A 16,904-nucleotide genomic window follows, 5' to 3' on the forward strand; every position below is an offset into this window, starting at 1 on the left:
TGACCAACTAATAGCTAAACTGTATGACGAACGGGATGACTTCAGCTTTCTATCGTCACCTCCCTTATATACGTAATAATATATCAACATCACCTGCATATGGAGCTTATGTTTCTCAACTGATTAGATACGCAAAAGCATGCTCTGAGTTCTATGAATTTTTAAACCGAAGCAGGCTACTGACAAATAAGTATTTATTACAAAGATTTCGACAACTCCGTATTATAAGTCGGCTTTTTGCAAATTCTGCGGTCGTTATAATGACCTTGTTTGTAAATACAGTCTATTGTTCGATCGTATTTTGTCTGCTATGTTTCATACCATTTGTTAGGTCATGGATTTTATACTAAATTTGTCTACGGGGTACTCTGTCTACCTGATAAATATACAAAACTCACGACGGGTATGATCGGTCGACGGGGATGCTTTCTCCTTCAAGTCATCTGATCTCAACTCTAGTGCATCCAGGGGTCCGTGTTATTGCCCTATTCACGATTAGTTTTGTTTACTGTATTTATGATATTGATATAATTATTGATCACTGTTCGTTATCTTCACCTTTTACATCGTAAGAAAACATCATAAAACGGGATGAAGATTGATGATCATTTCACCAAATTTCATTTTCTAATTCAATTTAATGAGAGACGATTTATAAGATTTCGACATGTGAGAAAAAAAGTTTGATCCATTTAAGGGGTAAATATGGACACAGAATTGCAGTTTATAACCTTCAAAATTTTCTGTAGATATTCATGGTTTACATATTGCAGGAGTGTTTCAAACCGATATATTTTGAAAACCTGTTTAGCAGCTACATGTACGGGTATCTGAAAATTATCAAAATTACGAATTTCGGGCGTGCTTGATTGTCATATATCTATGCTCTTTCATGAACTAAAACTTTTTTTTATATTCAAGGAAAGTGGGAAAACTGAGATGTATTAATAACAAATATAAAAACTGTGATAAAAAAAAAGGAAAAAAAAAAAAAAAAAAAAAAAAAAAAAAAAAAAAAAGGGAAAAAAGAAGAAGAACGCAAAACCGACGAAACATTGGCCAGTGATGGTCTTACACCCGTAAAAACATAAACATTAACAAAAAAAAGATCATGCCAATGTTTACAAAACCAGTCAGATTTTGGTGTAATATTATAAAGAATGTCGTTTTCATCGAGTATTAAGAATTTTCATGCAAGTTCAAATCATTAAACTGAATATATTTTTCAGATGAAAATAGATAATCAAAATTGTAAACAAAACAGCAATGCAAGTGTGTCAATGCCCCTTCCAAATGAGAAAACATACATGTACATTTAATTCTATAGAAAAATTCTTTGATAATTAATAAAAAAAAGTTTAAAGAATGCTTAAGGATATTTACGAAGGTGCTGCACTAAGTGACAATTTTCGCCCATTTAATCTTAATTGCTAGTCACTACAAAACACCAAAGTGCATTTTAACGCAAAAACTCATAAATGCATTGAACTTTTTTTTGTTTTTTGTTTTAATTTATGCATGTGCTACTACCTGGCATTATTAGACGATAATGGAAAAACATAGAATTTGACATGCAACAATAACAATGATGCAGCAGAAAAATGCAAGATAAACGGCTCATGACATGCCATCGGTCTTTCTTTTTTTTTCCATATACTCTTTCGTTTAATTTTTTCCTATTGTATTATATAAGGACGTACTTAGATTTCTGGCTATTTGTCTATTGTCTGATATTCCCCTCGAATAAAATATATCGCTTATTCTGAGACGCCACCAATTACCGGGGGAAAGCTGTACTTGGCACCTTAGCATCAGTGAGGAATTTTTATCATACCGTCACAAATTACGAGGCGGAACCTCGCTTAATACCTCCTCGTCCAAGGTAGAAGATTTCCAAATAAGAATGAGTTATAAAAATTTTCTTGTGATCAAACAGTGCATCTGGTACTTTTAGGAACCTGATACCATCAGTTATTCTAATCAACTACAGGAAATCTTGGCGTTTTTTTTTCTTTCTGAAAAGTAAGAAATCGAATACAATCATGGCTGTTTGGCTACAAGACCTCAGGCAAGTCAATCACTAGAAACTATGTCAACAAAGTCAATCAATTAAAAAGAATTTCTGAACTGCATTTTTAATTACTCAATTTGTGCAAAAGATTTTAATGTTTTATCTACTTGTCATTTTACATGGCTGAAAAAAAGACAGTGATCGATTAGAAGAACGACGTGGTAGAAATCCAAAATAAATGAATTTGACTGTGATATGGACGAGAACTGTTTTTAATATTCCTTTCTCCAGTTCCAAAGATTTCAAACAAGCTTTTATTTATGAAAGAGGAGAGGATCACGAAGAGTTGTTGATATTAAAAAAAAACGTACAATGGAATATGAAGATAACGAAAAGTATTAAATCTCGAAAGTCCAATGAAGCGATACAAATTTGGAGCAGAGCAAACACGGACCTCCCAAACATCAGAGGTGGGATCAGGTGCCATGGAGGAGTGAGCATCCCCTGCCGAACGGTCACACCCGCAGTGTGCTCCATGTCATGATCGAAAAAAACGGAAAATTTCGTTGACAGCTCAGTGTATAAGTAACGGCCTAAGAATTAGTATGAAAAAACATCAGTCAGCATTTGACTTAATGACAGGTTGTATGTGCTGACAAGGTCATTGTATCGACCGTAAGATCGACTTGCGAAATGATGACTTCAAACGAGACTGTTGATATCCTTGTTTCATCAGCTTGTTTGTCAATAGTTTGCCTCGTTTTAGAAATTGTTCATATGTAGAGTATGCTCTTGCGTATCAAATCAACTGAGAGACATAAACCCCATATGCAGGTGATAAGGGTATATTGCTACATAAGTAAGGGAAACTGACAAATGAAAAGGTGAAGTCATCACGTTTATTGTTAGGTTACCATTAACATATTTTTCTTGTAAAACAGCAAGTGTTTTCTTCTTCTCATGTAGAAGTTTTTGAATAAATTCTGCTTCATATGAATGCAAAAACAGGTCTGCTAATAAGGGGGTGCAATTGGTACCCATGGGAATTCCAACAGATTGCTGGAAGACCTGATCTCCAAAATCTACATAGATTTTGTCAATCAGAAACAATACCAATCTGTGACCAAAGAGAAACACGGACCCCCGGAAATTTCAGGAAAGGGATCAGATGCTAAGGAGAAATGAGCATCCCCTGCCGACCAGTCACATTTGCAATGAGCCCTATGTATTAATCAGGTAAAAGTAATATTCCGTATAGTCAAATGTGGTATAAAAGCAATTAAAGGCCTTACATTTGGTATGAAATATGTCAGACAAAAAAAAGGACCCAGTGATAGGTTATGTATTTTACAAAGAATTTAAGAAATGCTGACTTTAAACGAGAGAAAAGAAAAATTGTAGAAATCCATGTAACACCAACTTATCTGCCAGTAGCCTGCATTTGTTTAAAACTCGATCGTACTTAGAGCATGTTCTGAAGAATCAAATAAGTTATGAGAAATAATCATCATAAGTAGGTGAAAGCGGAATATTACTTCATAAATAAGGAAAGTTGACGATGGAAAAGCTGAAGTCATCTTTTATGTCATACGATTTAGATGTTAGTTGGCCTTTATCGTCTATAGTCAAAAAAAGTTCAATGTGAGGCAGATGTGGCAGAATCTGAGGTGTCTTTAATTTTGATTTCACTTGGATTTCCCTGGGATATCTCATAATTCACGTATACTTTCCTTTCACTGTATATAGTCTTTTATGTAATTCTAGTTTCAAAACTTTATCTTTATAAGAATTAATACAGAACTAATTATCATTTTACCTAATAGTAGGAGTAACAAATATATGTTAATTCTTTAATATAATTATAATGTCAGTTATTTATTAGACCAATTTACATAAGACAATCATAAATATTTGTGCAGACATTCTCAAAGAATTCAGACGAGAGGTAAATATTCATTGTACTTAAATACAAGGAAATTTTGGAGTGATTCCCATTTATGCTTCTCTTTCGTTCAAATGACTTTTATCCTTCAATTTTAAGCTGGGTTTCTTTTTGATATGAATTAGGTGAAGGCATTTGTTATAGAATGACAGTATAACCTCCTTTTAAATTGAAGTATTTTCGTAAATTAGCATGTAGAAAGGCACCAATAACAAAAAAAGTCTTATTTTTGAAGTTAAATGTATAACGATTATATCTTTACGAATGTAATGATTTTTGTTTGTAATTCCTCTACATTGCGCTTTAGTAACCAGAAATTATTTTTTGAAAGTCTACAATGAGAGGATGACTTTGCATCCAACAATGACATAATTTTTCTCATATGGATACTATGTGTTTCAGTGCCCATACAGTCATTTTTTTTTCTTTCCCCCTTCTTTACTTTTGATTTTCTAAATAAAGCTGAAGCTTCCAAAATAAGCTATAATTGTTACCTACCAGTTTTTCTCGAAGCTCCCGTTACTGATTTTTTTAAATAGTCAAAAGACAATCGACAAACCCAATATCCTCTGACAAATTAAAGGATTAAGGAAATTAAGAGAGTTGACGAAAAATCAGTGGATAATAAGCACAAGTTTTGTTGGTTGATTCTAGTTTTGAGTCCCTTGCAAGATTATTTCACTCTTTTGAGACGTCGCAGATGCAAGCCAAGGGATTCAAATTTAGATCTTTGCTCGGCACTCAGGGCAATTGAGCAGTGAGATATTAAAGGATCTTTATTGTTCTAACGCCTGCGTCGGTTTTTAAGGTCTCATTCAAAAGTCCTTAACTTTCACTTCAAACTGCCGAGCGTTTTGCGAAGAAACAGTTGCTACCTATTTTTCTATTTTATTTCCACTTTGTTTTTTCGTGACCGAGGCTTGAACCCCGGACCTTCTGTTCACAGAGCGCAAGCTCTACCGACTGAGATACCATGACAGTTACATTTTTTAAAAAATACATTTATATAATTGTATCATAAGTGGGACATTATGCGAATAGTGGCAAAGACGGTGGTTGATGATTTAAGCAGGAAATTAATGTAAATATCGATATTGCATTTAAATATCATTAATGGTAATTATAACTACAGTGCACTATACTTTGAAGCTAAAAATTGAAACGCATATTAATTAAATAAATTCAATGAAATGCATTGGTAATGAAGATTGCTTTTTAAAATCATGTTTCGAAATCACTGTTAATTTATGCACTAACGTCAGTGTTACATTGATATTTCGTATTATAAGTTTTATATGCAGACTACCAAATAGTAAGCAGATATGTATTCCCTTTTCCCACACATTTATTGCAAACTTCATCCCGATGCATTTTGAGCTCCGTTTTCATAAATAAAAGAGCTTGCTGGTTATATTCCAATATGAAGTATTTTACATGTATGTCTTTTTTTCCTTTCTGTCAGTTTGCTGGTCGAAATGTATCTTGAATATATATCATTGTTTTCTTTCAGACATTATAAAAATTAATCTAAAACACCCCATACAATATATTTTTTATCAAAAGATGCTTGAATGTCAAGATTCGAATTTCCCGAATAGGAAGGGTATTTGTATATCCTATTTACTAGTACTTTAACATACTAATGCCATATGTGTTTAGATTCTTTCTTGTGTGATTCAGCTCGATATCAAGGTTGTGCTAATTTGATCAAATTGCTGATAAATATATGTATATTTGCTATGAAAAAAGATGGAATCTTTAAAATACATTGTTACATGCTTATTTAGTAAGTAGCAGGAGAAGGTAAAATTTTGAGATACAAAAAAAAAAAAAAAAAAAAAATTAAGAAATTGATGATAATTTTTCATTTTGAAATGAAGTGTCCAAAGGAACAATTTTTTTCGTCTTGAAATTGAGATGTACAGCTGTCTATATGCAGAACATGTGATTTATTTCTCTGTAAACTGGATAGGTGCAAACTATACTGTATTACATGTAAATCTAAAATTTTGATTTTTCACTGTTAGCAATGCTTGTCAAAACAATATAACTGATTCATTTTAAAGCAACGTTAATTCAAAATTGAGGTGTTTCGCTGGACAACAAATTACCCAACAGGTCCACCTTAAAATATGAAATATGATTTTTTATTTCTAGCCAAAATATGATAAATGTATTCATCAGTTATACGGAATTTAAAAAATAAATATAAAAACAAAAGACGAACAATTGGTATGAAATATGTCAATCAAAACTCGACCCAATGATAGGTCAAATTTGCTAAAGTCATTATAACAACCAAAGAATTTACAAAATGTCTACTTTTAAGGAGATCGTTGAAATCCCTTTAGCATCAACTTATCTGCCAGTAGCCTGCCTCGGTTCAAAAATCGATCGTATTTCGAACATGGTCTTGAGTATTGAATAAGTTTGGGAGACATTAACACCATTTGCAGGTGATAGTGGAATATTAATACATAAATAAGAAAAGTTGACGATGGAAAAGCTGAAATCATCTTGTTTGTCCCACAGTTTAGTTGTTAGTTGGCCCTTATCGTCTATAGTCAGTACAACATACAAATATGAATTAGATGTGGCAGACTCTAATGTGTCTTTTATTTCGAGTTCACTGGGACATAACAAGTCGATATATGAATGGAAGTAACAATTGTTAATTGCTAAAAAGTTGTCGATATATCCGAATGTTGAAGGTCACAGCGTTTTTTCTTCTTATCATAGAGAAGTTTTTTGTAAATAAATACCGATCAATATGAATATACAAAGAGGTCGGTATAAAAGAGCACAATTTGTTCCCATCCTTATTCCAACAAATTGTAGGAAGACTTGGTCTCCAAACACTACACAGATATTGTCAATGAGGAACTCCTGCATTTTTTAATATCAATTTCAGAGTACTTGTGTGTAGAATCAGAATGATTCAACAAAGTACTTTTTAGTGACCAATCACAAGATATCAATATTTCATAGTTCATTTTTATTAAAGAAACAGTTGTCCATGATATCAAAAAGCCTAGTTTTTAATTTATCAGTATGGAAAAGTTATAAGTTTTGATGTTACTGACTTTGAAAAAAAATAACTATGATTTTAAATTATCTAAAAGTTCTTTGGAGTTTTTCAAAATCCATAATTGATTAACACCACTTCTGGTACATGCTGTAGAACAGTACCTCTAAAGTATCTCCTTTACAACAGTTAATATTTTTGTAACGAGTAAAGATAAGGTTACGTTTTAGTAAAGCACTAGCTAGACCCGGCAATGCATCTTTGTCTGTTGGGATTTTTATAAAATTTAGGAATCCAGTGGAACCATACTAATTGTAATTGATTTGTCAAATGAAATCTTTTATTATGTTGCATTCACATTTTGTAAAATGATATAACTTCATAGCTGATATACAGCATTAATATAGTCAGCAAATTCTAATGTTACTTCTTAGACAGGGCATCAATTGATAATAAATGTTAAACTTTAATGTGCTTTCTTAATGAGGAGCGATACAAATTGTCAGAGGATTTATTAAATCGATTATTGTTCGTTATCTTCAGTATTCTCATATCCTTTTTCAAAGGCATTGAAATCTACACGGGTGATTGACATCGATTTTCTCTATCATCACGGGGTTTGAGGTACATATAGCTTGTGGACTCAAAACTGTGGTTTGCGACGATGTGAAATCTCCTCAGTGTAAAGCTCTTCTAAATTGTAAATAAGAAATAAGATAAAAATCTTAAAAATTAGTATAATTAATCATAGAATTAAGCATTGACAAATCACCGACGAACCAAATCCCAGAGAGCGAAAAGGTAAAACGATTGGAAATTTAAAACATGCAAATGAATTCATGAAACCAATTAATGATTATTACCGTTAAAGGTCAGACGAAAACCGCACGATAACTACAAAGAACAGAGTTTCTTGCTTTCCTGTCAAAGTTCTCCAAGTTTTAACAATACAAAATTGCCAATTCTCGAGACAAATAGTTGAGTGACATCTGTCATGCGGGTCTGCTATGAATGCCCCTATTTACCATAATTTTATAAATACTGTAGAAGTTTTTGTCTTTTGATTATGCAAACTAGTTTATATATAAAATGTCTTGCTTGTCCATACCAATTACATATAACAACTTTTTGTTTGATAGAAACCGGGTGTCTAATTCTACAAAAGAACTTTGCATCTGTACTTGAAAACAATTCCCTTTACTACTTTGAGTATGGACAGAACAAGCTTTAATTTCGGTTGAAGTTTAGTCAATGTTGCGTGTTTGTGTTGAATCTGCAGGTTAGTCCTTAACAAGCTGATGACAATGTTTATATACACAATATTTAGTGCGATTTGTGGACTCTCTATAGTGACAGCTTATTATCAAGGTATGTAAATTTTACACACAATTTTACACTTTTCCTCCTCTCCTAGTTATTTCTGATATGAAAAAAATACAATATCTTGAATTACGTACGGATTGCAATCCACTTTGTCCTTGAAATTTTTTTCCCCTCGTCCATGTTTCGTTCTTGTTTATAACGCTTTCAGCCCCTTTGTTTAGGTTATGTTCAGCGCCTTAAAGAAATAAAAACTTGAATTTACAATTACACGGTAATCATTTACACTTTGCACACGTACGTACCGATGTGGTAGAATTGATCAATGAACTTTATTCAAATCATTATTGCAAAGAACTTTCAATAATTTATAACAAAAAAATTAATGATGTAATTTTTTTAAATAAATAAATTTGTTATAAAAGATTTTAAAAATCCTGTTACAAACATATAACTATATATGTATAATTATTTGATTTTGATTTATGATTAGAGTGCAATGATTTTATAAAGTTTTTAAATTTTTTTCCTTTAAACTATCCTGCAATTTTATGCACAGATTTGCATTCCAAATTTACCATTGCATGATAATCAAAATGTAACTAGAAATCGGAAAAATGTAAATACTAGTATTTTATAAAATATATATATATATATATATATATATATATATATATATATATATATATATATATATATATATATATATATATATATATATATATATATATATATATAGGTCAAAAGTAACTTTTGCTCTAGACAAAACAAGTGATTTATCTATTTCTACAGCTTGTACTTTAATATGATTGATGTTCAGTCATAATGTAACCTATTGATCAAAGATAAATATTTTGGCAATTATGTCAATAAAAATAATAAGGTGTCAAAATATGTCGTGAAATCTCTTTACATTGAAGCAGAGAAGGGTAATATATCCTATATCGCTGTAATGACAATATTATAATTAATAAATAGTTTGTGGTTGCATTTCATAAGTAATAAATAAGCATGTTTCCTTAAAAAATGTTTAACTTACAGTTTTACACTCCTCCATTGAATTCCCCGGAAAAAACCTTGGAATAATCATGCACCTATTTGTTGTCAAAAACGCATTTCAAAAGTTCATAAGCATTTTCTCAGAAAGTGATAATATAAAAAGGGAAAAACTTTAAAGAATATACTTAACAGAGAAAAGATACGAGGGTTGTCCCAGAAAAACGAGAACATTTTCAATATTTTTTGTTTCACCAATATTATAAAATTAAAAATTGGCATGCAAAAAATTCATCATTTTTAAAATAATTCACAGTTTCAGTGAATATTTCTATAAATAATATTTTTCTCTTTGGTAAACGAATCATTCAAAATAACTTCCGGCACAACATCGACGACGTCAAAACGTAGCTCGTGGAGTTTTTCAATTTGTTCAGGAATCGTGCGTCTTTAAAAAAAATTGTTCGAAGCATAAATTCGACACTGCATTTTATTTTCTTTTAGTTACCTAATTATTCATTCAGAATAAATCAAGGAATATATTCTTTTAATAGACAATTTCCCAACCCCAATTATAAACCTAATTGCTCGAATACTTAACGGTGGTCTCCATGTATGACTTCCATCTCTAGCCTTTTCAGTTTGTCGTCATTTTTGTTGGTCTACAAACTTCTTCCAACAAATACTTAATCCATTCATCTTTGAACCTCTTTAACTATGTATATACCTGTGATCAATACATGTATTTATGTTGTTCCATCGTTCCCAGCTCTTTCTCTAAAAAAAAACTACCTTTTCCACATTAATTTTGGAAGCTATCGCGAAGCAATCATGTTAATTATTTTAACATACTTTTATTTCTTTTACCATAGTGCAATTGTGTTGACTGTCAACATGTAAGATAGGAAAGCTGTACTAAAAATATAACTAAGAAAGGTCACATAAAGATGTTTAAATTGACATAGAATATACATATAAGCTTTTGTGTTTCTGTCTTTAGTTGGAAAAATAAAATAGCCTTGTAGTAACAGTCAAGAGCTTACCACGCTTATTTTTTTTCTTTGTGTGAAGGAAACTTCAGCTTTTAAAATGATTTTTTTTGTATCGTGGAACGTCGGAAATTAATTATTTATCATAACAAGTACATGTACAATTGCCACAGCAGCTTACATTAATTAATAACGATATCTACTGTTAAAAATCCAAAAACCATTTCCAAAAATCTGCGTCACAACTAAGCAGCTAATTCTTGTTTCATCTCTGAATGTTGGAAATATAAAAAAAAATCATGAATTTGAATATGTTGCACTTGATTGTGAAAAATTGACGGTTGATATGAAATTCAATGCAAAACACAACCTTCAAGGAAGTTAAACCATAAAAGCATTGAAAGATCGACATTTATGCAATAAAGATGTACATATTAATTTGTTCTTTTTTTAGTTTTCAATTTAATCAGGAACTATATCAGAAAAATGATAACTATTCCTAATCTGATCATCATCATTTCTGAAGAAAAAAGATCACTGATCAATTTTATAGGAACCTATGGAATATTTTTGTTTACATATAGTTTGGTTGCGTTAACAGATAGCAAAGGGTTATACGAGCAATTAAAGGTTATTTTGAACAAAGCAAATATACACATGTCTGTTTTAAGCAGATATTTATATATATCAAATACCAAATATATTAGTATATTTGATATTTTTGTTTCTTAAAAAATATATATAGTACATTACAAAGTAACAAAAAAAAAAATATACATTTTTAGCTCACTTAGCCCAGATGGCAACGTTCGGTTATGCCATCACTTTACACCCATCGCCTTTAAACTATCCTCTGAACCACTGAGTATAATTTTTACTGATACTTTACAAGTGAGAATTGTCCTCTGCAATTGATTCACTTTTCAATTTTATCTTATAAAAACAAGGCCGCTGCGACTATACATAAAAAATAGGATGACGTACTAACTTTATAACAGAGAAACAAAGCAGTAAAGAAAATCTGATGGGGATGACAAACTAGTTAGGATGCCAAGATCTAGCTTCTTAGCAACTTTGCTCCAAAATTTGAAATATCTTATAAATGTTAAACTCTTCTGATATTTGCCGTTCTGACTATTGTCTTAAAAACAAATGGAGATTTATGATAAGTGGAAAGTTAAATAACATAACGAGATCTGTCTGTATGTGTATCAAATTCCAAAAATTTTAGACCCCGAATGTTGTAGTTAGAGACCCTAAATCATGATATTTGTGCAGCTTTTGGCCTTTTATTTCAAATTTATATAGGGACAGATGAAAAGGGTAAGAAGCAAAAATGATCACCTGAACAATTTTTGTCACGTACATTATCTTTTAATCTCTTGGAAATCGTCCATAATAATAATTATTATTATTATATCAGTCACTTGATGATCAATTATTTGTAACATCTCAGCATCCATGACCAAAGATATTGAAAGGTTTAACATTCATATTTTTTCAAAGTGCAGAAAAGTATTGAGTTTTTTTTTTTTAATTTGCTTTGATCGGGTGAGCAATTCAGACTTCTGAGAGCCTCTTGTTAAAATATGTATTTATTAAACTGTTTTGAATAAAAGTAACTGAACAATTTTTAATTGTATCAACATATATTTGTATATTTTCAACACATTTTCTGGTTTTTATTTCTGTGCCCTACATATGTACTATGTCCTACTTTATTTCAAGAGTAAAAATTAAAATGGTTGTGAAGACAATTAAGAAAAACATTCCGGTGTACATTACCATGTCTTTAGAGTTATGTTAAGAGACAGTAATTTGGCTGTTAATTAATAAACTAACACACGGAAACATCTTCTTCATCGAAAAATGACAAATTACAAGTAAGTACGTGACAATGTCAGGGCGACAGACAATTGATGGTTTCTATCGAAAAAGGAAGTAATGGTATTAAAAAACTTAATTATTTTACCTTAATTATAAAAAAAATGATAACATCTTTCAATCAAAATTAAAATTTCCAATAGATGATTAATTCATTTATATGCCAGGAAGGTATATAGTTTGTATATAACTAATTATTGAATATTATTTCCTACTTTTTCACGTTTCATGTCAATCACGAAAAAAATAATTAAAACAGAACGTAATTTCTTCATGTGGAGGAGGCATCCCGTACTATATTTATACATTCAAAGATTCAAAATAGGATCTAGAAGGTCAACTATTGGATATGTTAGAAACAAGTCTTTTCAGTCCGAATGTTTCTCATTTACATGGGAAATGATAATGTTCCACTATAAATTAGAAAGTTGAGTGCATTGTTTAATATGTAAAAAGCTTAATTTGTAATATACATCGCACCGATTTATTCTAAGCACGAAACACATGTTATTTAGGTTGATATAAATATAAATTTCTACAAACATGTAACATATATAAACCTTTACCATTGAATCTTGAAAGTTACTATTGTTGAATATTGTCCGGACAATTTTTTTATATACACTATTCAATCAAAATTTATTTCTCCTAAATTAATACATGTACACTGAATATGAATTTAATTTATTTCATTAGCAAACTACTGTATATATTTACTTTTTAAAACTACAGTGGAGCCTCATTTATCCGGACGCTTTGGTTCTCAGTCAATTTGTCCGGATATGTGAAGCGTCCGGATACCTGAATTGCGCTGATTTTAGTTATATGGCCTTTCATACCATTTTCAATAGTAAAGAATGTTGCTTTTTATCAATATGTTTTATTGTTTAAATACTTTAATATAAGTTAGTACTACTCAATACTTGTTTAATTAAATAAAAAAGTAAATTTGTCATTGGAAAAAAACGTGTTTATATGGTCACATTAATTATTTCTACTTCCCAGTGTTTAATGAATCTACTTCTCCTAGTAGCCATGTCGGTACGGTACTGTCGATAGAGTCTTATTTAATATGAACGCCCATCAATGCTAAATGTGACATAATCTGCATATGTATACGAACGGTAATCGTAATAATCCAATGCGAGATCGTATTAACGATTGTGTAATTTTGAAAGTGATTTTATAAATGTCATCAAATCATAGAATGCGTTTTGCGCACAAAATACTGTGCATAAAAAACTCCGATGTCATGTCTATAAATACATAAAACCATGTTACGACTGTATTTTAACAGTAAAAGAAATATATTTGCCGACTACGAAAAATTATCCTAGACTTAAAAAAAATTATTTTCCTTAATTAATACGTATCAAAACCATGTTAGTGAACCGAGAGTCTTCTGCGTACCTATCGAACTACAATTAACCTTGCCGCAAGCCATTGATAACAGGTCGCAGGTGATCATCTTTTAAAACAAACAGACCAGTGTTTTTACAACAATTAACACCCAGATCAAGAAATTTGAGCAGACTTGACAGACCTGTTAAAAAATTATCGTCCGGATAAATGAACCAAAATATAACGTAAGAATTCATTATGTGGTGAGAAAATACCGGATACGGAACGCGGAATTCCGGTTAAACGAGACAAAATAACGTTAAAAAATTTCGTTCCCATAAAAAATAGTCCGGAAACTGAAGCGTCCGGATATCTGGCGTCCGGATATCTGAAGGTCCACTGTATATTGCGAGCATGCCAAGACTTATTATTATCATATGTTTATGTATTCAAGCTAACATGTGAAATTAACTTTTAGGAAATTGATCATTTTGCCATTGCAGAGTCCGGGATCGATGACGTTTGCTTAGGAAGGCAAAATATGATTTATGCCAGAACGTGTAAAACTTATATAAAATGTGTGAATGGAACATCGACAAAAGTGAACTGTGATAAATACATGGTGTTTAATACAGATACCATTAAATGTGAATAGTAAGTAACAATAATTTAATTTCAACAAAAAAATTGAAAGATTATTTTCTTTTTATCTTCTTGATATTTAGCATTAAAGGTTTTTCATTGAGTGTTAGGCTAACTGACCTAATGGTATTGATTTAAAGCTTGTTTTAAGAATTTTTTGGAAAAATTGAAAGTAAAAGAAATGAAAACTTTCATAAATTAGATTTCGTTGAATGATACCTTTTAGTGTTTTTAACGTCCAATCTCCTTGTGGAGTGTTCCGGGATTGTTCCAAGCTTCCAGACGGTCACTTCCCTGACACAGAACAGAAGTGTATGCGATTCTACACCTGCTGGAAAGGAAATTTCCTTGGATTTACCGATTGCACTCTGGGTAGGAGAAAAACATACACGAAAAAAATCCATGTTTATGCAAGATTATTTGTAAAAGAATTACATCATTGTCTAAATTCACTAAAACTGTATTTTTCAAATCACAAAATAAATCAAAACGGTTGTTCGAGGGAAATCAATAAATTTTTTGATACATGCAACCTACTACCCAATCCAATACTCACAAAACCTTAATCATATTTTGTTTAAATTAATAGGAAGAAGGGGTCAAACCTTTAGCCTGACAATGTGTATTGGATAGTTGTACCGTTTCTGAAAAAATGACATAAAAGTTTTTCACAATATGTCAGAAATAGAAGATAATTTTTCAGTCTATATCATAAACCATCGATTGCTCCTAAGCAAAATATTTCCTGTTGAATGTTTCTTTCCTTTTTTTTTAAATTTTCACCGATACTTTAGTTAACTCACTGATTTTTTTTCGTTATTTACAGGTCTGGTTTTTAATGTCAGAAAGCAAGTCTGTGACTGGCCATTCAACGTAATGCCGCCATGCGGAATCAGGTGACGAACAAATCAAAACCTTGCTACCTTCTTCTGCAACACAGCTACCTCTCACCTTCAGCGTTATTTGTATCGTTCTACACCTCAATAAACTTCTTATATTTACTAAAGCGTATCTTTGTCCTTTTCTTCTCATCTTCTACTGATTCCAATGCCAATATTTTAAAAGTAAAGATTCATTTCTTTGGTACTTATTTCTTTCAGTTTCATCTCTTAATGGTTTGTTTATTAGTTCGTCTACATTGACAATTAAAAAAAAACACTTTACGTTGATATAAAAATATATTTTCTAGCTTCTCTTTCGTTAAAATCTTATAGAGACTTCATATTTTCAATTTTTCCCCATTTTCATTACTCTTTCCAAAATATTCTACAACTTATATTTAATGCTTTTCATGAGAAGCAATACTTTGTACAATTGTGATCAGATTGATTGATTGATTGATTGATTATATGTTGTTTTTACGTCCCACTCGAGAATTTTTCACTCATATAGAGACGTCACCATAAACCGGTGAAGGGCTTCTGTAATCAATTTTTGACCTTTACTCGGTAGTCAGGGCCATTGAGCAGTGCCAACGCCTGCCGTGACACGGTGCCTCGGTTTTTAAGGTCTCATCCGAAGGACCCGCAACTTTCACTTCAAAGTGCCGAGCGCATGGCGAAGGAACAGTTGCTACCCATTTTTATCGACTTAGGTCAGTCGCGGCCGAGATTCGAACTCACGACCTCCCGATCACGAAGCTAGCGCTCTTCCGACTGAGCTACCGTGAACGGTAAATTGTGATCAGAAAATACACTACAGAGTGCATTTTAGAGTTAAAGAGTCACTTTTAAAAATGCAACTGTTATAGGAGGTTAGATTACGATATTTTAAAGTTTCAATTTACATCATCAATATCAATATATGATCGCCAATTTCAAAACTACTACTCGATGCAGATAATTATTTACACGTTTATAAGGTTATTGTCACAAAGCAATAAAATGTATTTACAGAGATTCTGATGCATAGATCTAAAGCATGGCCCTTTATTGCGAACAATGTACAAGTTCAAAATTTTACTTACTTTAAAAGCGGTTCATAAATTAAAACTGCATGTTTTGATGAAGAACATGTAGAACTGTTTAATTAATCTTATAGATGCATAATCGTAGACAACGCGTTTTTTTTTTTTTTTTTTTTTTTTTTTTTTTTGTTGTTGTTTGTTTTGTTTTTGTTGTTTTTGTTTTTTTGAAAATAATGTAGTAAAGACTAAGCTGATACTTTCATCAAATGGTTTTTAATCATTGTTGAGTATATTCTTATTTTAAAAATAAGAATAAGAATTTTATTACACTTAAATGTACAGAGGGTTTGGTTCTACGGCGCACGACCAAAAATTCAAATTTTCATCAGGGATTAGGCGGTTATTAATTCGAAATTAAAGTATTAAATATATATCGTTAAGGTAAAAAAATTTATATTTTTAAGATGCCATCTTTTATGTCGATATTTAGAAAATTTCAAGGCATTTCCTTAATTTTCGGCAGTTTCCCGAGTATTTGAAATGTGAAGTGGTTAACACAAGAAAAAAAAGATGTTTGATTAAATTATTTACTACTAGTATATATGAGGACAAGTTAATTCGAGTGAAAAATACATTTATTTAATCAATACTGCGATCTAAAAGTTTTGCTACTCTTTCGCTACGGCGTCCAGTTTTATGTTGACTAAGTATTGACGCCTTTACAGACTTTGAATAACAGAAGATATAAAAAAAAATTGAAAACAACATTTTGTGCACAAGTAGAAATGGCGCATTTTAAGCGTAAGCTTTTTTTGTAGAATCCCGGGGTAGAATAACATAAACGGACG

General features: G+C 31.2%; 1 protein-coding gene across 2 annotated transcripts; it reads left to right on the forward strand.

Moving 5' to 3' along the window:
• The first annotated feature begins 8,142 nt into the window (after positions 1-8,142).
• Positions 8,143-15,156, forward strand: LOC133171579 (uncharacterized). Of its 2 annotated transcripts, none has more exons than XM_061306348.1 (4): positions 8,143-8,346; positions 14,012-14,162; positions 14,377-14,522; positions 14,977-15,156. In XM_061306348.1, the coding sequence occupies exons 1-4, from the start codon at positions 8,277-8,279 to the stop codon at positions 15,048-15,050; spliced, it is 441 nt and encodes a 146-aa protein (XP_061162332.1). In that variant the 5' UTR covers positions 8,143-8,276; the 3' UTR covers positions 15,051-15,156. The 2 variants fall into 2 exon arrangements, with proteins under 2 accessions (XP_061162332.1, XP_061162333.1); XM_061306349.1 differs by having other exon boundaries at positions 8,143-8,257.
• Positions 15,157-16,904: the final 1,748 nt, after the last annotated feature.

This window comes from Saccostrea echinata, unplaced genomic scaffold (assembly GCF_033153115.1).
Source record: "Saccostrea echinata isolate AGI-Se365-2 ecotype Australia unplaced genomic scaffold, CSIRO_AGI_Sech_v1 ptg000054l, whole genome shotgun sequence".
Classification (NCBI taxonomy): Eukaryota; Metazoa; Mollusca; class Bivalvia; order Ostreida; family Ostreidae; genus Saccostrea; species Saccostrea echinata.